The sequence below is a fragment of the Chenopodium quinoa genome, unplaced genomic scaffold (genome assembly GCF_001683475.1).
Source record: "Chenopodium quinoa cultivar QQ74 unplaced genomic scaffold, ASM168347v1, whole genome shotgun sequence".
Taxonomy (NCBI): domain Eukaryota; kingdom Viridiplantae; phylum Streptophyta; class Magnoliopsida; order Caryophyllales; family Amaranthaceae; genus Chenopodium; species Chenopodium quinoa.
In genome coordinates this window covers 2,907,336-2,921,243 of record NW_018744151.1, presented here as the reverse complement: position 1 = coordinate 2,921,243, position 13,908 = coordinate 2,907,336, and the positions used below count along the sequence as shown (strand labels likewise).

General features: G+C 32.4%; 3 protein-coding genes across 3 annotated transcripts; all 3 read left to right on the top strand.

Annotated features, from left to right (window-relative positions):
• The first annotated feature begins 278 nt into the window (after nucleotides 1-278).
• LOC110693405 (keratin, type II cytoskeletal 2 epidermal-like) lies at nucleotides 279-774 on the top strand. Its single transcript, XM_021870527.1, has 2 exons — nucleotides 279-393; nucleotides 536-774. The coding sequence occupies exons 1-2, from the start codon at nucleotides 279-281 to the stop codon at nucleotides 772-774; spliced, it is 354 nt and encodes a 117-aa protein (XP_021726219.1).
• Nucleotides 775-4,917: 4,143 nt separating this feature from the next.
• LOC110693596 (stem-specific protein TSJT1-like) lies at nucleotides 4,918-6,731 on the top strand. The gene is made up of 4 exons (XM_021870731.1): nucleotides 4,918-5,239; nucleotides 5,427-5,667; nucleotides 5,789-5,909; nucleotides 6,268-6,731. Exons 1-4 carry the CDS (start codon nucleotides 5,019-5,021, stop codon nucleotides 6,459-6,461), a joined length of 777 nt encoding a protein of 258 aa, XP_021726423.1. The 5' UTR covers nucleotides 4,918-5,018; the 3' UTR covers nucleotides 6,462-6,731.
• A 4,170-nt stretch (nucleotides 6,732-10,901) lies between these two features.
• Nucleotides 10,902-12,761, top strand: LOC110693595 (stem-specific protein TSJT1-like). Its single transcript, XM_021870730.1, has 4 exons — nucleotides 10,902-11,247; nucleotides 11,477-11,717; nucleotides 11,823-11,943; nucleotides 12,408-12,761. Exons 1-4 carry the CDS (start codon nucleotides 11,027-11,029, stop codon nucleotides 12,599-12,601), a joined length of 777 nt encoding a protein of 258 aa, XP_021726422.1. The 5' UTR covers nucleotides 10,902-11,026; the 3' UTR covers nucleotides 12,602-12,761.
• The last annotated feature ends 1,147 nt before the right edge of the window (nucleotides 12,762-13,908 follow it).

Sequence of the window (13,908 nt, the reverse complement as noted above, 5' to 3'; positions counted from 1 at the left end):
AATTGCCATCACTTAACCAACTTACTCCTTTAATTATTTCACTAACTATACTCTATTATAACCCTAACTTAACTCATCTAATCTTCTAAAGAAAAAAAATCAAATCCGTAAAAAAAACCAAATCTCTCAACATTCATCTAGTTCATCATATTTCTCACTCCTCATTCATCATCATATTCATCAAAATCTCACTCCCCCTTCGTGGTTCATCAACAAAATTTCTCGTCCATGGAGATCTAAAATTGGAGGTGGTTTTGTGCGGCACGAGTATCGTGGATATGGTGGTCAAGGTTTTGTGGGTTTCGGGGGTGGATCTAAGTGTCGGGGGTCTAGGTGGTGTTCAAGGTTTCGTAGGTGTTGTGGGTGGTCTAGGTGGTGTTGGGTTTTATGGTGGTAGTTGGGATTAATTCAATTTGTGGTGGTGGTGGTTGGGATTAATTCAATTCATGGGGGGAAGGGGGTGGTTTGATTGGGGATTTCGTGGTTTTGGTGGTTGTTTTCAGTGGGTTTGGTGGTTGTTTTCGATAGGTTATAGTACGTGGTGGTTTTCAGTGGTGGTATTTAGTGGATTTTGGTGGTTTTCAATGGGTTTTGATGGTGGTTTTTTGGGTGTTGGTGGTATTCGGTGGTGGTGGTTTCAGTAGGTTTGTTGGTGGTGGTTTTCGGTGGGTTCTGGGTGTCGGTGGTGGTGGTTTTCGGCGGGTTCTGGGTTTCGGTGGTGGTGGTTTTTGGTGGGTTGTGGGTTTCAGTGGTGCTGGTGAATCTGGGTTCTGAGTTTGGTGGTTTATTGATTTTGGTTAATTGTGGTTTTTTAAAAATTAGATTAATACTTAAGTACTACCCTTATATTTCAATAATCATGTTTTAAAACTTTCGCCTAGGAGTCCGCGCATGTCTTTTTCGTCGCAAATAACTGTTAACGGAGGTAGTACTTACGACTTTAGAAGGTTTATAGATATTTTATGGTATAATAATATGTTTATGGAGGTATTAATGTCCCTTTGGTGTGCATTCCTAAAATTAATTGGAGTTCTTAAATAATGTTTTCTTTGAAGTACATCCTTGTATAGAGTATACCATAAGCTTACTCTTTAACCTTATACTTTATATGCCGTAATACGATATGAAACTAAATTATTCCTCTCCTCAGATAACACCTCTCACCATCATCACCTTAAAAAAGAGAGAAAAGTGTTCTTGTAAACGAATTAGTTTAGAAGGGCAAAATGCTGCGAGTACATTATTGCTGTATTCAGACATTTAGTATGTCTCAAGTAGTCTAATGATTCGGCGAGTATTGCGTGTGGCTTTGCAAAGCTTATGTGGATTACATTGTATTGGTAGTAGGATTAATACTTAAGGGCTTAAGCATATGCCCATATTTACATGCCCCCTTTGTTGCAAATAACTGTTAATGGAGGTTTGTATGATCAATAACCAGTCCCCCACACAATCGGCTGCTAGTTGGAAAGCTGTACCCTTGCCGTTAAGGTAAATTTTGATGCTCATATTATGCAAGGGATTGGAGTGGGCTTGGGAGTAGTTATTAGGGATGATCAAGGTGCCCTCTTAGTTGCTGCTGCTAAGAGACTGAAGATGGCTTGGACAGCGGCGGACTGGCGGAGGCTAGGCTGCGAGATATGGAGTGGAATTGGCGAGAAGACTGGGATGTGATAAGGTGGTGTTGGAAGGCGATGCTTTGAATGTGATTCGCTGAACAATACCTGATGGAGTTGCACCGATCTTCCTACTTTACAATGACGTTGGGAGTGTGCAATTCTTTTTCGTCTTTTAAATGTAAATGTAAATGTAATCACGTGATAAGAGTAAGAAACACGGTTGCCCATTTAATTGCTAGATGGAAAACCGATGATAATATGGAGCATATTTGTATGAATTCCTTCCCCCAAAGCCTACAAATTTTGGTGGATCTTGATCTTGTTTAATATAATTCCCGCACTTTCCTCTAAGAAAAAAAAAATGTTGAATTTGAAATCTCTCAAAAAATAATTTTAAAAAGGTAAGATGGTTTTTTTTGGATAAGTATGGTAATTTTATTTGTAAAAGATGTTTTTTTTTTTATTTCTTTTTTATTTATTTTTTTATTTTTCTTTTTTTATATCTCATCTCTTATTGACACCACCAGACATTATTTTGAGACGGTAGTTTTATTTGTAAAAAATGTTTTTTTTTTTAATTTTTTTTTATTTTTCTTTTTTTATATCTCATCTCTTATTGACACCACCAGACATTATTTTGAGATGGTAGTTTTATTTGTAAAAGATGTTTTTTTTTTTTTTTTTTTTTTTTTTTTTTTTTGTATCTCATCTCTTATTAACACCACCAGACATTATTTTTTTTTTAAAAAAAAGAAAAAAATAAGAGGGGTATTTTGAGAAAGTGAAATTTATAATTTTATAAAGTACCTCTATTTCATATTATTTGCAACAATTAGACATTTTTTCTTTCTACTTTATGACAAATCGTTGTGAATAATATGAAACAGAGATAGTATTTATTCGGTAGGATTTACTTTCACTAATTTTTTTAATTTTTTTTTATCAATATCTAAAAAATATGTGTTGATAAGTAAATTAATTTTAGATTAATCTTTATGTATATATTTACATTTCTTTTTTGAAACATTATGTATATTTAAATTGTATTAACCTTTCATACTTCTTAATAATATATAATTACAAATATTAATGATATTAGTTAAAAATGTTTCGATTATTATGGAACAAAGGAAGTATACAAATAACGGAATAATGCAAAAGTCAAAATGCATAGTTAAAAAAAAAAAAAGATGCATGACAGATAGAATAATTAATATTACCTCCATTTTATTGTATTTTATAATAAATACTAACTCCGTTTTTTATTAGTTAATACATTTTAATTTTAGCACTATTCACACACTTCTCTTCAACTGTAGTTTGTGACTTATATCGATAATTAAAGATACTACCTCCTGTCCAAATTACTCGCAACTTTGGAATATTTTATACGGAGTACTCCCTCCGTTTATTTTTTTATATGCATCACTTTCCTTTTATGGGTGTTTTTTTTAAATGCATCACTTCCTTATTTGGAAATTTTATACTATATTTTATCATTTCTCTCTCTTACTTTAAACCCCACTTAAATTATTTTATCATTTCTCTCTCCTCTATGGTTCACACTTATATAATAAAAATATCTACTCTCCCTCACATTCTTTCTCTTTCATGGTCCACATCTTACTTATACTATAATAAATTATTCATCCACATACAATATTATATTACCCTTATAAAACTCCGTGCATCACCAGGTGATGCATATAAAAAAAACGGAGGGAGTATCTCACAAATAATATCCTAAAATTGCGAGTAATTTGGACCGGAGGTAGTATTAACGGTTGAATTTATGCATTGACAAACGTAACTAAAGAAACGTGTCAAATAAAAAGAAACAGAAGAAGTATCTAGTAGTTACAAATAATACCTCCGTTTTATATTATTTGTAATAATTAGACATTTTATCACTTTAATTCATGTCAAATCATTGCAAAATAATACTCTGTATAAAATAGATGTACTAATAGGAAATGAAGGTGGTATAATTCTGTCCTCCCGATTTGTTTTATTTACCCAAAAAAAAAAAAAGTTAAGACATGATGCGTTGAAGATGGGTTAACATTAGACGAAACGTGGTGGCACGTCAGATAAGTTTGAAAAGTGAGAAAAGTGTGGGGTCAGCCTTATCCAAAATTGAGTGATATGTACAAAGTGGATAGGCTGACTCAGATCAATGTCATATTCTTCAACCACTATCGTACACCTGGATATGTTTTACATGTACAATTATCTATGTCAGTCTCCCACATCTCGCCGCTGATTAATACAAACAGCCTGAATCTAATGCTCTCCATATCATCATCACGTGACAGACATGAACACATTGACCAATTTAGGCCAACAGTTCCGGTTCTAGTTTCAGTTCTGGTTTCAGGTCCGGTCCGGTCTAGTTTTAAATTGATACATAGTGTTAAGGGATATATTTAAGGCCAACCGGCTCCGGTTCTAGTTTTAGTTCCGGTCTGGTTTTAGATTGATACATACTACATAGTGTTAAGGGATATTCCCTCTTTTTTAAATACTTGCTCCATTTCTCTTGGACACGCATGCCGGTGCTAATTTTTGAACACTAATATATTTAATAATCAATAAGTATAAATTCTAACAATTGAAAATTAATAATCTACTCATTGAGATGATTCCAACAAGTACCCACAAGATTATATTTTTTCTTATGTATAAATCACAAATATTAGTCAGGATAAATAAATAGTGCAAAAAATAAAAATGGAACAAATATTTAAAAACGGAGGGAGTATATTTTAGGTTCAAAATAAGGATTTTACTCTGTATAAGTTTGGATTACTCTACGGACTTTTAGTGAATGTATATAGATTAGTCTAAAAGGAAACCCGGCTTATTTTATTTGACAAACAGAAAATCCAACTTTTCAAACTCCCAAAAAAATATAAGTACAAGTAGTAATTTTTATTATTATTAATTTTTTTTTTATTTTGAGAAGAACTAGTAATCTTTGACATTAATGTTCAGTATATATTGCTACAAAAAAAATGTAGTATCTCCACTAAAATCCAACATTCAACGTTTAAAGTCACCTCCAAAAAATAATACGGATGAGTAAAAAATTGACACTCCGTTATTCTGTACTCCGTATTACGGAGTATTTTATTTCTTCACCCCAAAAAAAAAATAAATTATTATTATTATTTAATTTTAAAAGGAGCCTCTTCGATTACGACCTTATCCACAATAGAAAATGAGCCTTTTGTATTATCAAGAATTAATTTTTTCCTTTTATTCTCTCTTCACAACCACTATAAATACACATCCTTTAACTCATTCATTCACAACACTTCATCAATCATTCATCATCCAATATATTGCAAATTTCGTATTTTGAGAATTTTTCATTCATTTTAATTTGGTAAAGAGAAAATGTTGGCAATATTCAACAAAGGTTTGGTGGATCCACCAAAGGAGCTCAACAGCCCGGCTTCACACCCATCCGGGTCGGGTAACAAACCCAAATACCCTCAAGAAATTGTTAGGATGTTTCAACAATCTTATCCCCAAAATGCCCCTCTTTCTATTGGTTTTGGTGATTCTGCTTTTCTTGCTTATTCCTCTTCTAAAGGCCCTCAACTTCACCAACAAAGGTACTCATTTTACCATAACTTATTCGGGCGATCACTAATTAATTAATAGTCACGTAAATAGTGTAACTTGACCCTTAACGTGACAAATTAAATCTTGTACCAATATTGATTGAATGGTATATTTTTGGTATTATTATTTTTACACTTAACATTAAGTAGTAATATGATTTTATTTTATGATGAGCAGGATTTTTTGTGGCATGGACAACATGTATTGCATTTTCTTGGGAAATTTAAACAATTTAAACACGTTGATTAAGCAATATGGTCTTGGCAAGGCTACCAATGAAGCAATGTTTGTCATTGAAGCTTATCGGACCCTCCGAGACCGCGGTCCGTACCCGGCTGATCAAGTTCTTAAGGATCTTGAAGGATGCTTTGGGTTTGTTATCTATGATGGAAATGCTGGAACTGTTTTTGCTGCTCTGGTAATTAATTAATTAATTATGAATTAATACCTTAATTAAAAATGTTTAAATTAATTACTTTTTGATAAATTTTAAGGAAATTTGGCTGATAGTTTTTTTTTATGATGTGTTGAAAAAACAGGGGGCAGATCAAAGAGTGAAACTTTATTGGGGGATTGCTGCTGATGAATCTGTGGTTATTTCTGACAATTTGGATGTTATTAAAGCAAGTTGTGCTAAATCTTTTGCACCTTTTCCATCTGGTAGGTTTCATGTTTGGCTTATACAATTAAAATTTCTATTTTAAGTAATGCCAACTGGGGCCGATTCAAGCTGAGACCCACTCGACTTAATCCGATCCACAAATTTGGTTAACCATTAATATATGATACGTCTAACAATTAGGATGGCTAATGATCACCACTAAACTTTAATATTGATGGGACCTGGACTTTTTGTTAATAGGGTGACATTTAATTATGGGATAAAATAATGTTATTCGAACTTTTCATTTTATTGTGACTACTCTTATACACAATGACACGAGTATAAAATGTGTTCTGTTCTTGAGTACTCGAAATTACTTGTCCATGATTGTAACATATATGTATGATTTTGCAGGGTGTATGTACCATAGTGAAGTAGGACTAATGAGTTTTGAGCATCCAAAGAACAAAATGAAGGCAATGCCAAGAATAGACAGTGAAGGGGCAATGTGTGGAGCAAACTTTAAGGTGGATATCAGCTCCAAGAAAGCCACTATGCCTAGAGTTGGAAGTGAAGCTAATTGGGCATTATCTGGTTCCCAAGCTTGAATTATCATCACTAATTTGAGCCTTTTCCGTCGCTAATCTTGTCGATTTTGGGGTCTAATTATATAATTAAGTCGTCCATTTTCCATGTTTACTTTGATTTGTTTGAGCATTCCTCGTAGTTTATGTATTTAGGGACTTATTTTGTGTTAGATCTTATCCCCACTCTTCATGAGGGTAAAATGTACCCTTATATGTACAGTTTACTTTGAGTTGTGTTTAATTAATGGTAAAGGAAACCTTCCTAATGTCTTCCAACTTTTTAAAACAGAAGTTCAAATCATCTTTAATTATGAACCTATCTTTTGTATGATCTCTAATTACAACGGTATTGTATACTCTATTTGAAACCAATATACAGTCACAATTACGTCACATACACCCATATAAGTGATACAAGGAAATTGATTTTGGCACACCTGACCTTATATGAGAAAAGCATAGAAAACTGTGCTCACATGCATAGAGGTGTGCTAAAATCATTTCCCGTGATACAACTATACTTCCACGAAACGTCACCTATCAATGCCAAATACGGTAAATAATAAGTGTGCAAGTTTTTTTTTTTTTTTTTTATTTAAATTATTTATTGTTAAAATTGGTGAGATCTAATCGGAAAATATTGCCAATATTATAATTCTGACTGACGTTAATATTCTCATTCACATTGCAAAAAATGTTGTAATTCAATTGTTTATGTAAGAAGGTTAATGATTAGGATATCCATGACTGTAATACCATATCCTTATCACAAAACCAAACTTAAAATCGAATATTCACCAATCACCACACATAAGACACATAACTAGAACTAATGACCCTGTACCAAATTTGAACGGTCTCAATCGAAGTACTAAACATATACTTCGTATATCTAAATCGTACACTAAGTTTAATTGAAATCAACTTACACAATTCAACTCAAAATAAAGAATGATTGAAACTAACTCAAATAAAAAGAAATGATTTCGTCCATCTCATAATAAACTAAGTAGCTAATGAGCATAAAGTTATTTGATTTAATTGGATTGAAAATAAACTAAATAGATAAGTTACTAAGTTAAGCTGAATTAAATTGGACTGAAATAAATTAAGTAACAAAAATGAATTGAGTTAATGATCCCAAAAATGAATTGACTAAAAATAAACTAAATAGATGCTGATACACATACAACCATTGTATGTTGTCCCTACATACAACGCCATTAGAAATTTGACACATCAACAGAAAATGGGAGAAAATTAGGAGTCAAATATAAATTGAATTTAATGGAACTTGTGCAAATTATTTTAGCCAATAGATACATGTCAAATTAGAGTTGTATGTAGGGACCACATACAACAATTGTATGTGTAACCTTTACGAAATAAGTTACTTAATTGGATTGCATAAAAATTTGAATTTTTATACAAGTTGATTGCCTTACGTGGACTTTCGTTCATTATATTATTGTCATAAAGGATGATCTAGTAGAACCTTTTAGCAATTTATGTTTTTTAAATCACTCTTATATGCTGACTCACATCTAAGTCACTTTCTAATGTGTGGATAAACTCCAAATGAAGTAAACAACAATTTATTTAGAAGTTGGTCACTTTTACTTCTCCACTTTTTAAAACAAACTCAAAATTTTCTAACCACTGTTATGGCACGTTCTTTGACCTTAATTCATGTTAAGAAAATTATCATCTTCGATTATTGATTTTTATTTATTTATTTATTTATTTTTATTATTTCTTTTTTCCAATTTAGATCTATATCACCATTAAGATAAGGCAACTTTCTCACTAATCCGTATCATTTTTTTTAAAAATTTCATTCAATCAACTATCCTTATTGATTTCACAATAACAACACTAGCTATCAAAGTGTTTGCAATCAGCTATCATGAATTGAACTATCATTAGGAACTGCCCGATATAGAAAAGGAACATAATAAAATAATACTCCGTAATTTTTATGATAATTTTAATCCCTTTAAGGGTAAGCTTTAATTTATAACGAGTTCGGTTGTGTTTTATTGTGTAGTTTCTAATGGATGCATGTTATATGATTAATCTATATATTACTACATTATAACTTTATAAGTGGTTTTTAAAGGTAATATCTATGTTAGAAGAATGATAACTTTTATAGTAGGTAAGGTAATCTTAAATACTTTTAGGGTACCCCTTAAAAATAAAAAACTTTTAGGGTAACTTTAACCCGTCTTACGATAACTTTATAAAAGACCACCTTATCTTATTTATGCTTATAGGACCTAAAATAAGTGGATAGAACAAGTCAACAAACCCTTTAATGCAATATGCCAATGTTATTTACTTCCTCCGTTTCATTTTAGTTGACACGTTTCTTTAGTCACGTTTGTCAATGCACTTATTCAATCATTAATATCTTTAATTATCGATAAACAAAAATTATAAAAAATTGATATTTTGAAAGTATATAACGTGACGAATCTAATAAGATCCCAGATGACTATATTTTTAATTACGCATAAAGCACAAAACACGGCCAAAAGAAGAGGTGTGAATAGTGTTATAGTCAAAACGTGTCAACTAAATAAAAACGGAGGTAGTAAAAATTATGGCCCGTTAAATAGTTTTAACAAAAACTTTCTAAAAGAGTTTTATTGATATTTTAATTTATTAATACTCACTCTGTAATAGTTTTACCTTTTATGCGTAGTATCTTAAACTATCTTCAGAAATGATATTTTTTTTTTTTTTTTCAGTATTACATACTCTCTTCATTTTTTAAAAGAACCTTAGTAATTCTAGAGCAAAAAAAAAAAAAAAAAAAAAAAAAAAACACTAAACTAGATTACTACGGAGTATTTTTAAACATATTGTAGTTTACACAATTTTAAAACCATAACGTTGGTTTTAAAATGATGTACGGAGTAATTAAAACAAATTCATCAAGAGTGGGAGAAGGTGTCGCACACCTTTAGAGACTGCCCTGCTATGCGATCTTTATGGCAGTCGGGAACGTTAGGGGTTTGTTGGGATCTTTGGCAGTTCCCCCAGTTCGGGGAGTGGCTGGCTGACACCATTTCTCGGTTCTATTCTCATAAATTTTGAAAGGGTATCATGTCTTTATTTGCTATCCTTTGGGCTATTTGGCTTTCTCGGAACCAGTTAAGATTCAGACATGCGGTTTGGTCACCCAGGACAATTGAAGGTTTGGCTGAGGATTGGTTTTTTCAGTTCAGTTGTCGAAGAACACGAGCAAGCTTGGGCTCGATTCTGGGGAAAACGACACCAAAAGCCGCCATTTTTTTGAGCTAAGCTCAATTACTCATGGATTATGTTGATATTTTGATATAAAATTTGATTTTTTTGCCCATTTCTTGATGTTATTTGCAACCTAGGGTTTTCGATTTTTTGGGTTTTTTTTTGAACAAATTGATGATGTCGATTTCTTGTGTTTTTTTATGTTAAATTTATTGCTTTGTTGTTGGATTAAGCTAGCAGCAGCAGGGGAAGAACCTAGCAGCAGCTTCTGTTTCTGTTTTTTTTTTTTTTTATTTCTAAAAAATCTGGGAAAACTTTATTGAAGAATTTGTGCCTAAATAGACATGGTGAATGAACATATTTTGATGATATTTGTTGCTGGTGTACTGCTACAGCTTCTGCGTTGCTGTTTTTTTTTTTTTAATTTTTTTTTTATTGAAATTGAATCAGGGAAAATCGTTTTGGATGAATTTTGTTAAGAAAACATGGTGTGCTGCTAGTGTTTTGCAGGTGTTTTCATGGCATTTTTTGGCCAAGTTCATGCCCCTTTAAATAGAGTAATACTCCCTCTGTCCCCAATTGTTTGCCCCAAACTATAAATCTACTTTATTAAGACTTTGGGCAAAATTTGGTGTACATGGGTTGACACAAATATCAATGAGGAGAGAGATAGAGAGAGTGCAAGTGGAAAAACATGCCAAAAGTAGTATGGGGCAATCTTTTAAGGACAACTTAAAAAGGAAAGTGGAGCAAACAATTAGGGACAGAGGGAGTAACGGCTAATTTATGAGTCAAAGTTAAGAATTTTTTTTAAATATTAATTTTTTAATTAGATATGGTTAGTGGTGAGTTAGTTCACCTGAAAATCACTTTGAGTACCCAAAAGCAAAGCAAAAAAATTAAGTACCTAAAAAGTGAAAAAAGGAAGAATTGAGTACCTAATTGTACTCTTAACTCAAATATAAATTTAGGATATTTCAACAAATTACAACACATATCATCATTAATTTAATCCAAAACTTTAATAAGGAGTACTTCTTATCAAGAAGACTATGGATAAGTAGAATAAATGACTCATTCATAGAGAATATTAAAAAAAGAAGATTAGATTGACAGATCACAATGATATATTATTATTGTACCTTTTGTCAAATACAACTTGCATTTTTACACCACCCTATATAAACCCAAACATTACACACAATTTTCTTTCATATATTCTACGTTGTTTCTACTCACTCATTCACAAAATCAATTATCATCTAGTTTAATCTCCTAATTAACTTTGTAATTAAGGGTTAAGTGTTTTTCTTTAGTTAAGGAAGAAAAAAATGTTGGCAATATTCAACAAGGATTTGGTGGATCCACCAAAGGAGCTAAACAGCCCGGTTTCACATTCATCTGGGTCGGGTTATAAGCCCAAGTATCCTCAAGATATTGTGAAAACTTTCCAACATGTTTATTCCCAAAATACCCCTCTTTCTGTTGGTTTTGGCAATTCTGCTTTTCTTGCTTATTCCTCTTCCAAAGGTTCCCAAGTTCATCACCAAAGGTGCTAAATTTAACCTGTTTATTTTTCATATTATTGTTGTTTTGTTATTTGGAAGCTGAAAAGTTTTAGTCCATGATTAATTGTTAATACAGTTTATGAGTCAACGTGACAACTAATTCCAGACATAAAGAGTATAACAGTTGTTATTGTATTAAAATGAGTACGTTAGTACGTATAGCACTTGTTACACTAACTTTAATTGTGTAAATGTACACATATTTTTTTGTAGGTTGTTTAGTGGGATGGACAACATGTATTGTATATTCTTGGGGAGTTTGCATAATTTGAATGCCTTAAACAAGCAATATGGTTTAGGAAGAGCTACCAATGAAGCAATGTTTGTCACTGAAGCTTATCGGACCCTCCGAGACCGTGGCCCGTACCCGGCTGATCAAGTCCTCAAGGATCTTGAAGGTTGCTTTGGGTTTGTCATATTTGATCAAACTGCTGGCACTGTCTTTGCTGCTCAGGTAATTAAATTGTTCTTATAAATAAGTGTATTAATTTTTTGTATAATAAAAATTGTATTTTGTTAAGGAAAATTGGCTGAAATTGTTTGATGTGTTGGTGAGCAGGGAACAGATCAAAGAGTGAAACTTCATTGGGGAATTGCTGCTGATGGTTCTGTGGTTATTTCTGATAATTTGGATGTCATAAAAGCAGGGTGTGCTAAATCTTTTGCACCCTTTCCATCTGGTAAGCTCATTAAATTTGTTCAATTTAATGGACGTTGGTCCGGATTAAGCCCAGACCAACGTCGATTTAAGGCTAATTAGGTTGGTTGGTCTAGTCGATGGGTTATGGGTTGAAATCTCAACCCACCGGCTAATAATCTAAAACTTGTGAGCCATTGTAAATATGGTTAACATACCTAATGGGTTTTAAACTTTTAGGGCATGTTCACATTTACTGAGCTGAACTAAACTGAACTGGCTGAACTGATTGGAGCTGAACTGAAATTAAGTAAATGTGAACAGACCCTTAGTCCCTTGTTTTCTTGAACCAATCCTAACCAATAACTCAGGCCTTTTTTTTTCAACTACCCTAGGAATATTGAAGTATTTTGTTTAATGTAATATCATTTTACACTTTAGACGACTACTCTTTAATTAATTAATTACGGAATGTTAATTTGGGCCGTTTTAATTATTGTGTTACAGGATGTATGTACCACAGTGAAGTAGGGCTAATGAGCTTTGAACATCCAAAAAATAAAATGAAGGCAATGCCAAGAACAGACAGTGAAGGGGCGATGTGTGGAGCAAACTTTAAGGTGGATATCAACTCTAAGAAAACTACTATGCCTCGTGTTGGAAGTGAAGCTAATTGGGCCCTTTGTGGTTCCCAAACTTAATTTTTTTTTTTTTTTAATGGAATTTTATTTTTCGAACATTTTTTTACTTACTCTAGTAAGTGGTAACTTTATGTATGGTATACTCTTTTGAGTTATGAATAATGGAGAAATGATAATCAATATACAGGAAATATTCTAGAACTTGTTTAATTCGATTTAATTATCTGAGTTATCTAAACTTATTTTTCTAAAATTGTTTAGCCAATTTGGTTTGATGCATGTGACTTCATGAAAGATTACATGAATTTATCCTAATTTTGTAAATTTATAGCACAAACTGACAAATTGCGTCAATGTAGAGGAAGTGGGCCAATTGAATTGGGCCAAATGGACTTGATAAAGAAATGTGGGCCAAATATAATCAAGCAAAACTTAATGAAGTTAAGTAGGGGTGGGACTTTTCAAACCGAACCGTGAAACCGCCCGTTACCGAACCGAACTATCACGGACCGATCCGTTTATAAACCGATAAATGTAAACCGAAAACCGAACTGAATCGTTCAATATCAAACCGAAACCGAATTGAACCGCTCAATGTCAACCCGTTACGGACCGTAAACCGATAACAAACCAAACTGCGCAAATCCGAACCGAAACGAAACCGAACCGAATGGTTTATAAACCCGTTAATGACCCGAACCGTTTATAAACCGAAACCGTTTAAACCGAAAAAAAAACCGTTTAAACCGAACCATTTGTAACCCGCTAACCGTTTAAACCGACCCGTTTATGAACCAAAACCGTTTAAACCGCACGTATAAACCGAACCGTTATAATCCGCTAACCGTCTAAACAGAACTGCCATAACCCGTTAAACCGTTAAAATCGAACTGTTTTCGAATCGCAACCTGTTTAAACTTATCCAATTACAAACTGCTTAATTCAAATTGAATTATTTACAACCTAAATGGCTAAATAGTAAATACAATTAAATAATTAATGTTAATAAATGTAGATCTAATCAAACGGCTTAGGTTTATACAAAGGTTTATATCACCTAGATCTAGGCCAACGACATTATTAATATCGTTTTAGATTACTTATTTATTTTAATTACAAGATATATCATTTGTATCTTTTCATTCCAGTAATAAAGTCCACCCAAATTATCTTCATTGTTCCTTGATATTCATGATCATCCAATAAGATAACATAAGATTGGAGATAAATAACATTAAAATTAGAGTAATATCAACAAGCAATTAAAAAAAGTCACCATTTTCATTGATTAAAATTCACAATACATATACCAATACATAATGAAACTACTATCACTACTACCCAGATTAGATTTCAGATTTATCAAC

Excerpts from the sequence above, each read along its gene's own strand:
- LOC110693405 (XM_021870527.1), top strand. The coding sequence starts at position 279 with ATGGTGGTCAAGGTTTTGTGGGTTTCGGGGGTGGATCTAAGTGTCGGG. Across the intron at positions 394-535 it reads TGGTGTTGGGTTTTATGGTG|TACGTGGTGGTTTTCAGTGG; the intron begins GTAGTTGGGATT and ends GATAGGTTATAG.
- LOC110693596 (XM_021870731.1), top strand. The coding sequence starts at position 5,019 with ATGTTGGCAATATTCAACAAAGGTTTGGTGGATCCACCAAAGGAGCTC. Across the intron at positions 5,240-5,426 it reads CCTCAACTTCACCAACAAAG|GATTTTTTGTGGCATGGACA; the intron begins GTACTCATTTTA and ends TATGATGAGCAG. Across the intron at positions 5,668-5,788 it reads GAACTGTTTTTGCTGCTCTG|GGGGCAGATCAAAGAGTGAA; the intron begins GTAATTAATTAA and ends TTGAAAAAACAG.
- LOC110693595 (XM_021870730.1), top strand. The coding sequence starts at position 11,027 with ATGTTGGCAATATTCAACAAGGATTTGGTGGATCCACCAAAGGAGCTA. Across the intron at positions 11,248-11,476 it reads TCCCAAGTTCATCACCAAAG|GTTGTTTAGTGGGATGGACA; the intron begins GTGCTAAATTTA and ends ATTTTTTTGTAG. Across the intron at positions 11,718-11,822 it reads GCACTGTCTTTGCTGCTCAG|GGAACAGATCAAAGAGTGAA; the intron begins GTAATTAAATTG and ends GTTGGTGAGCAG.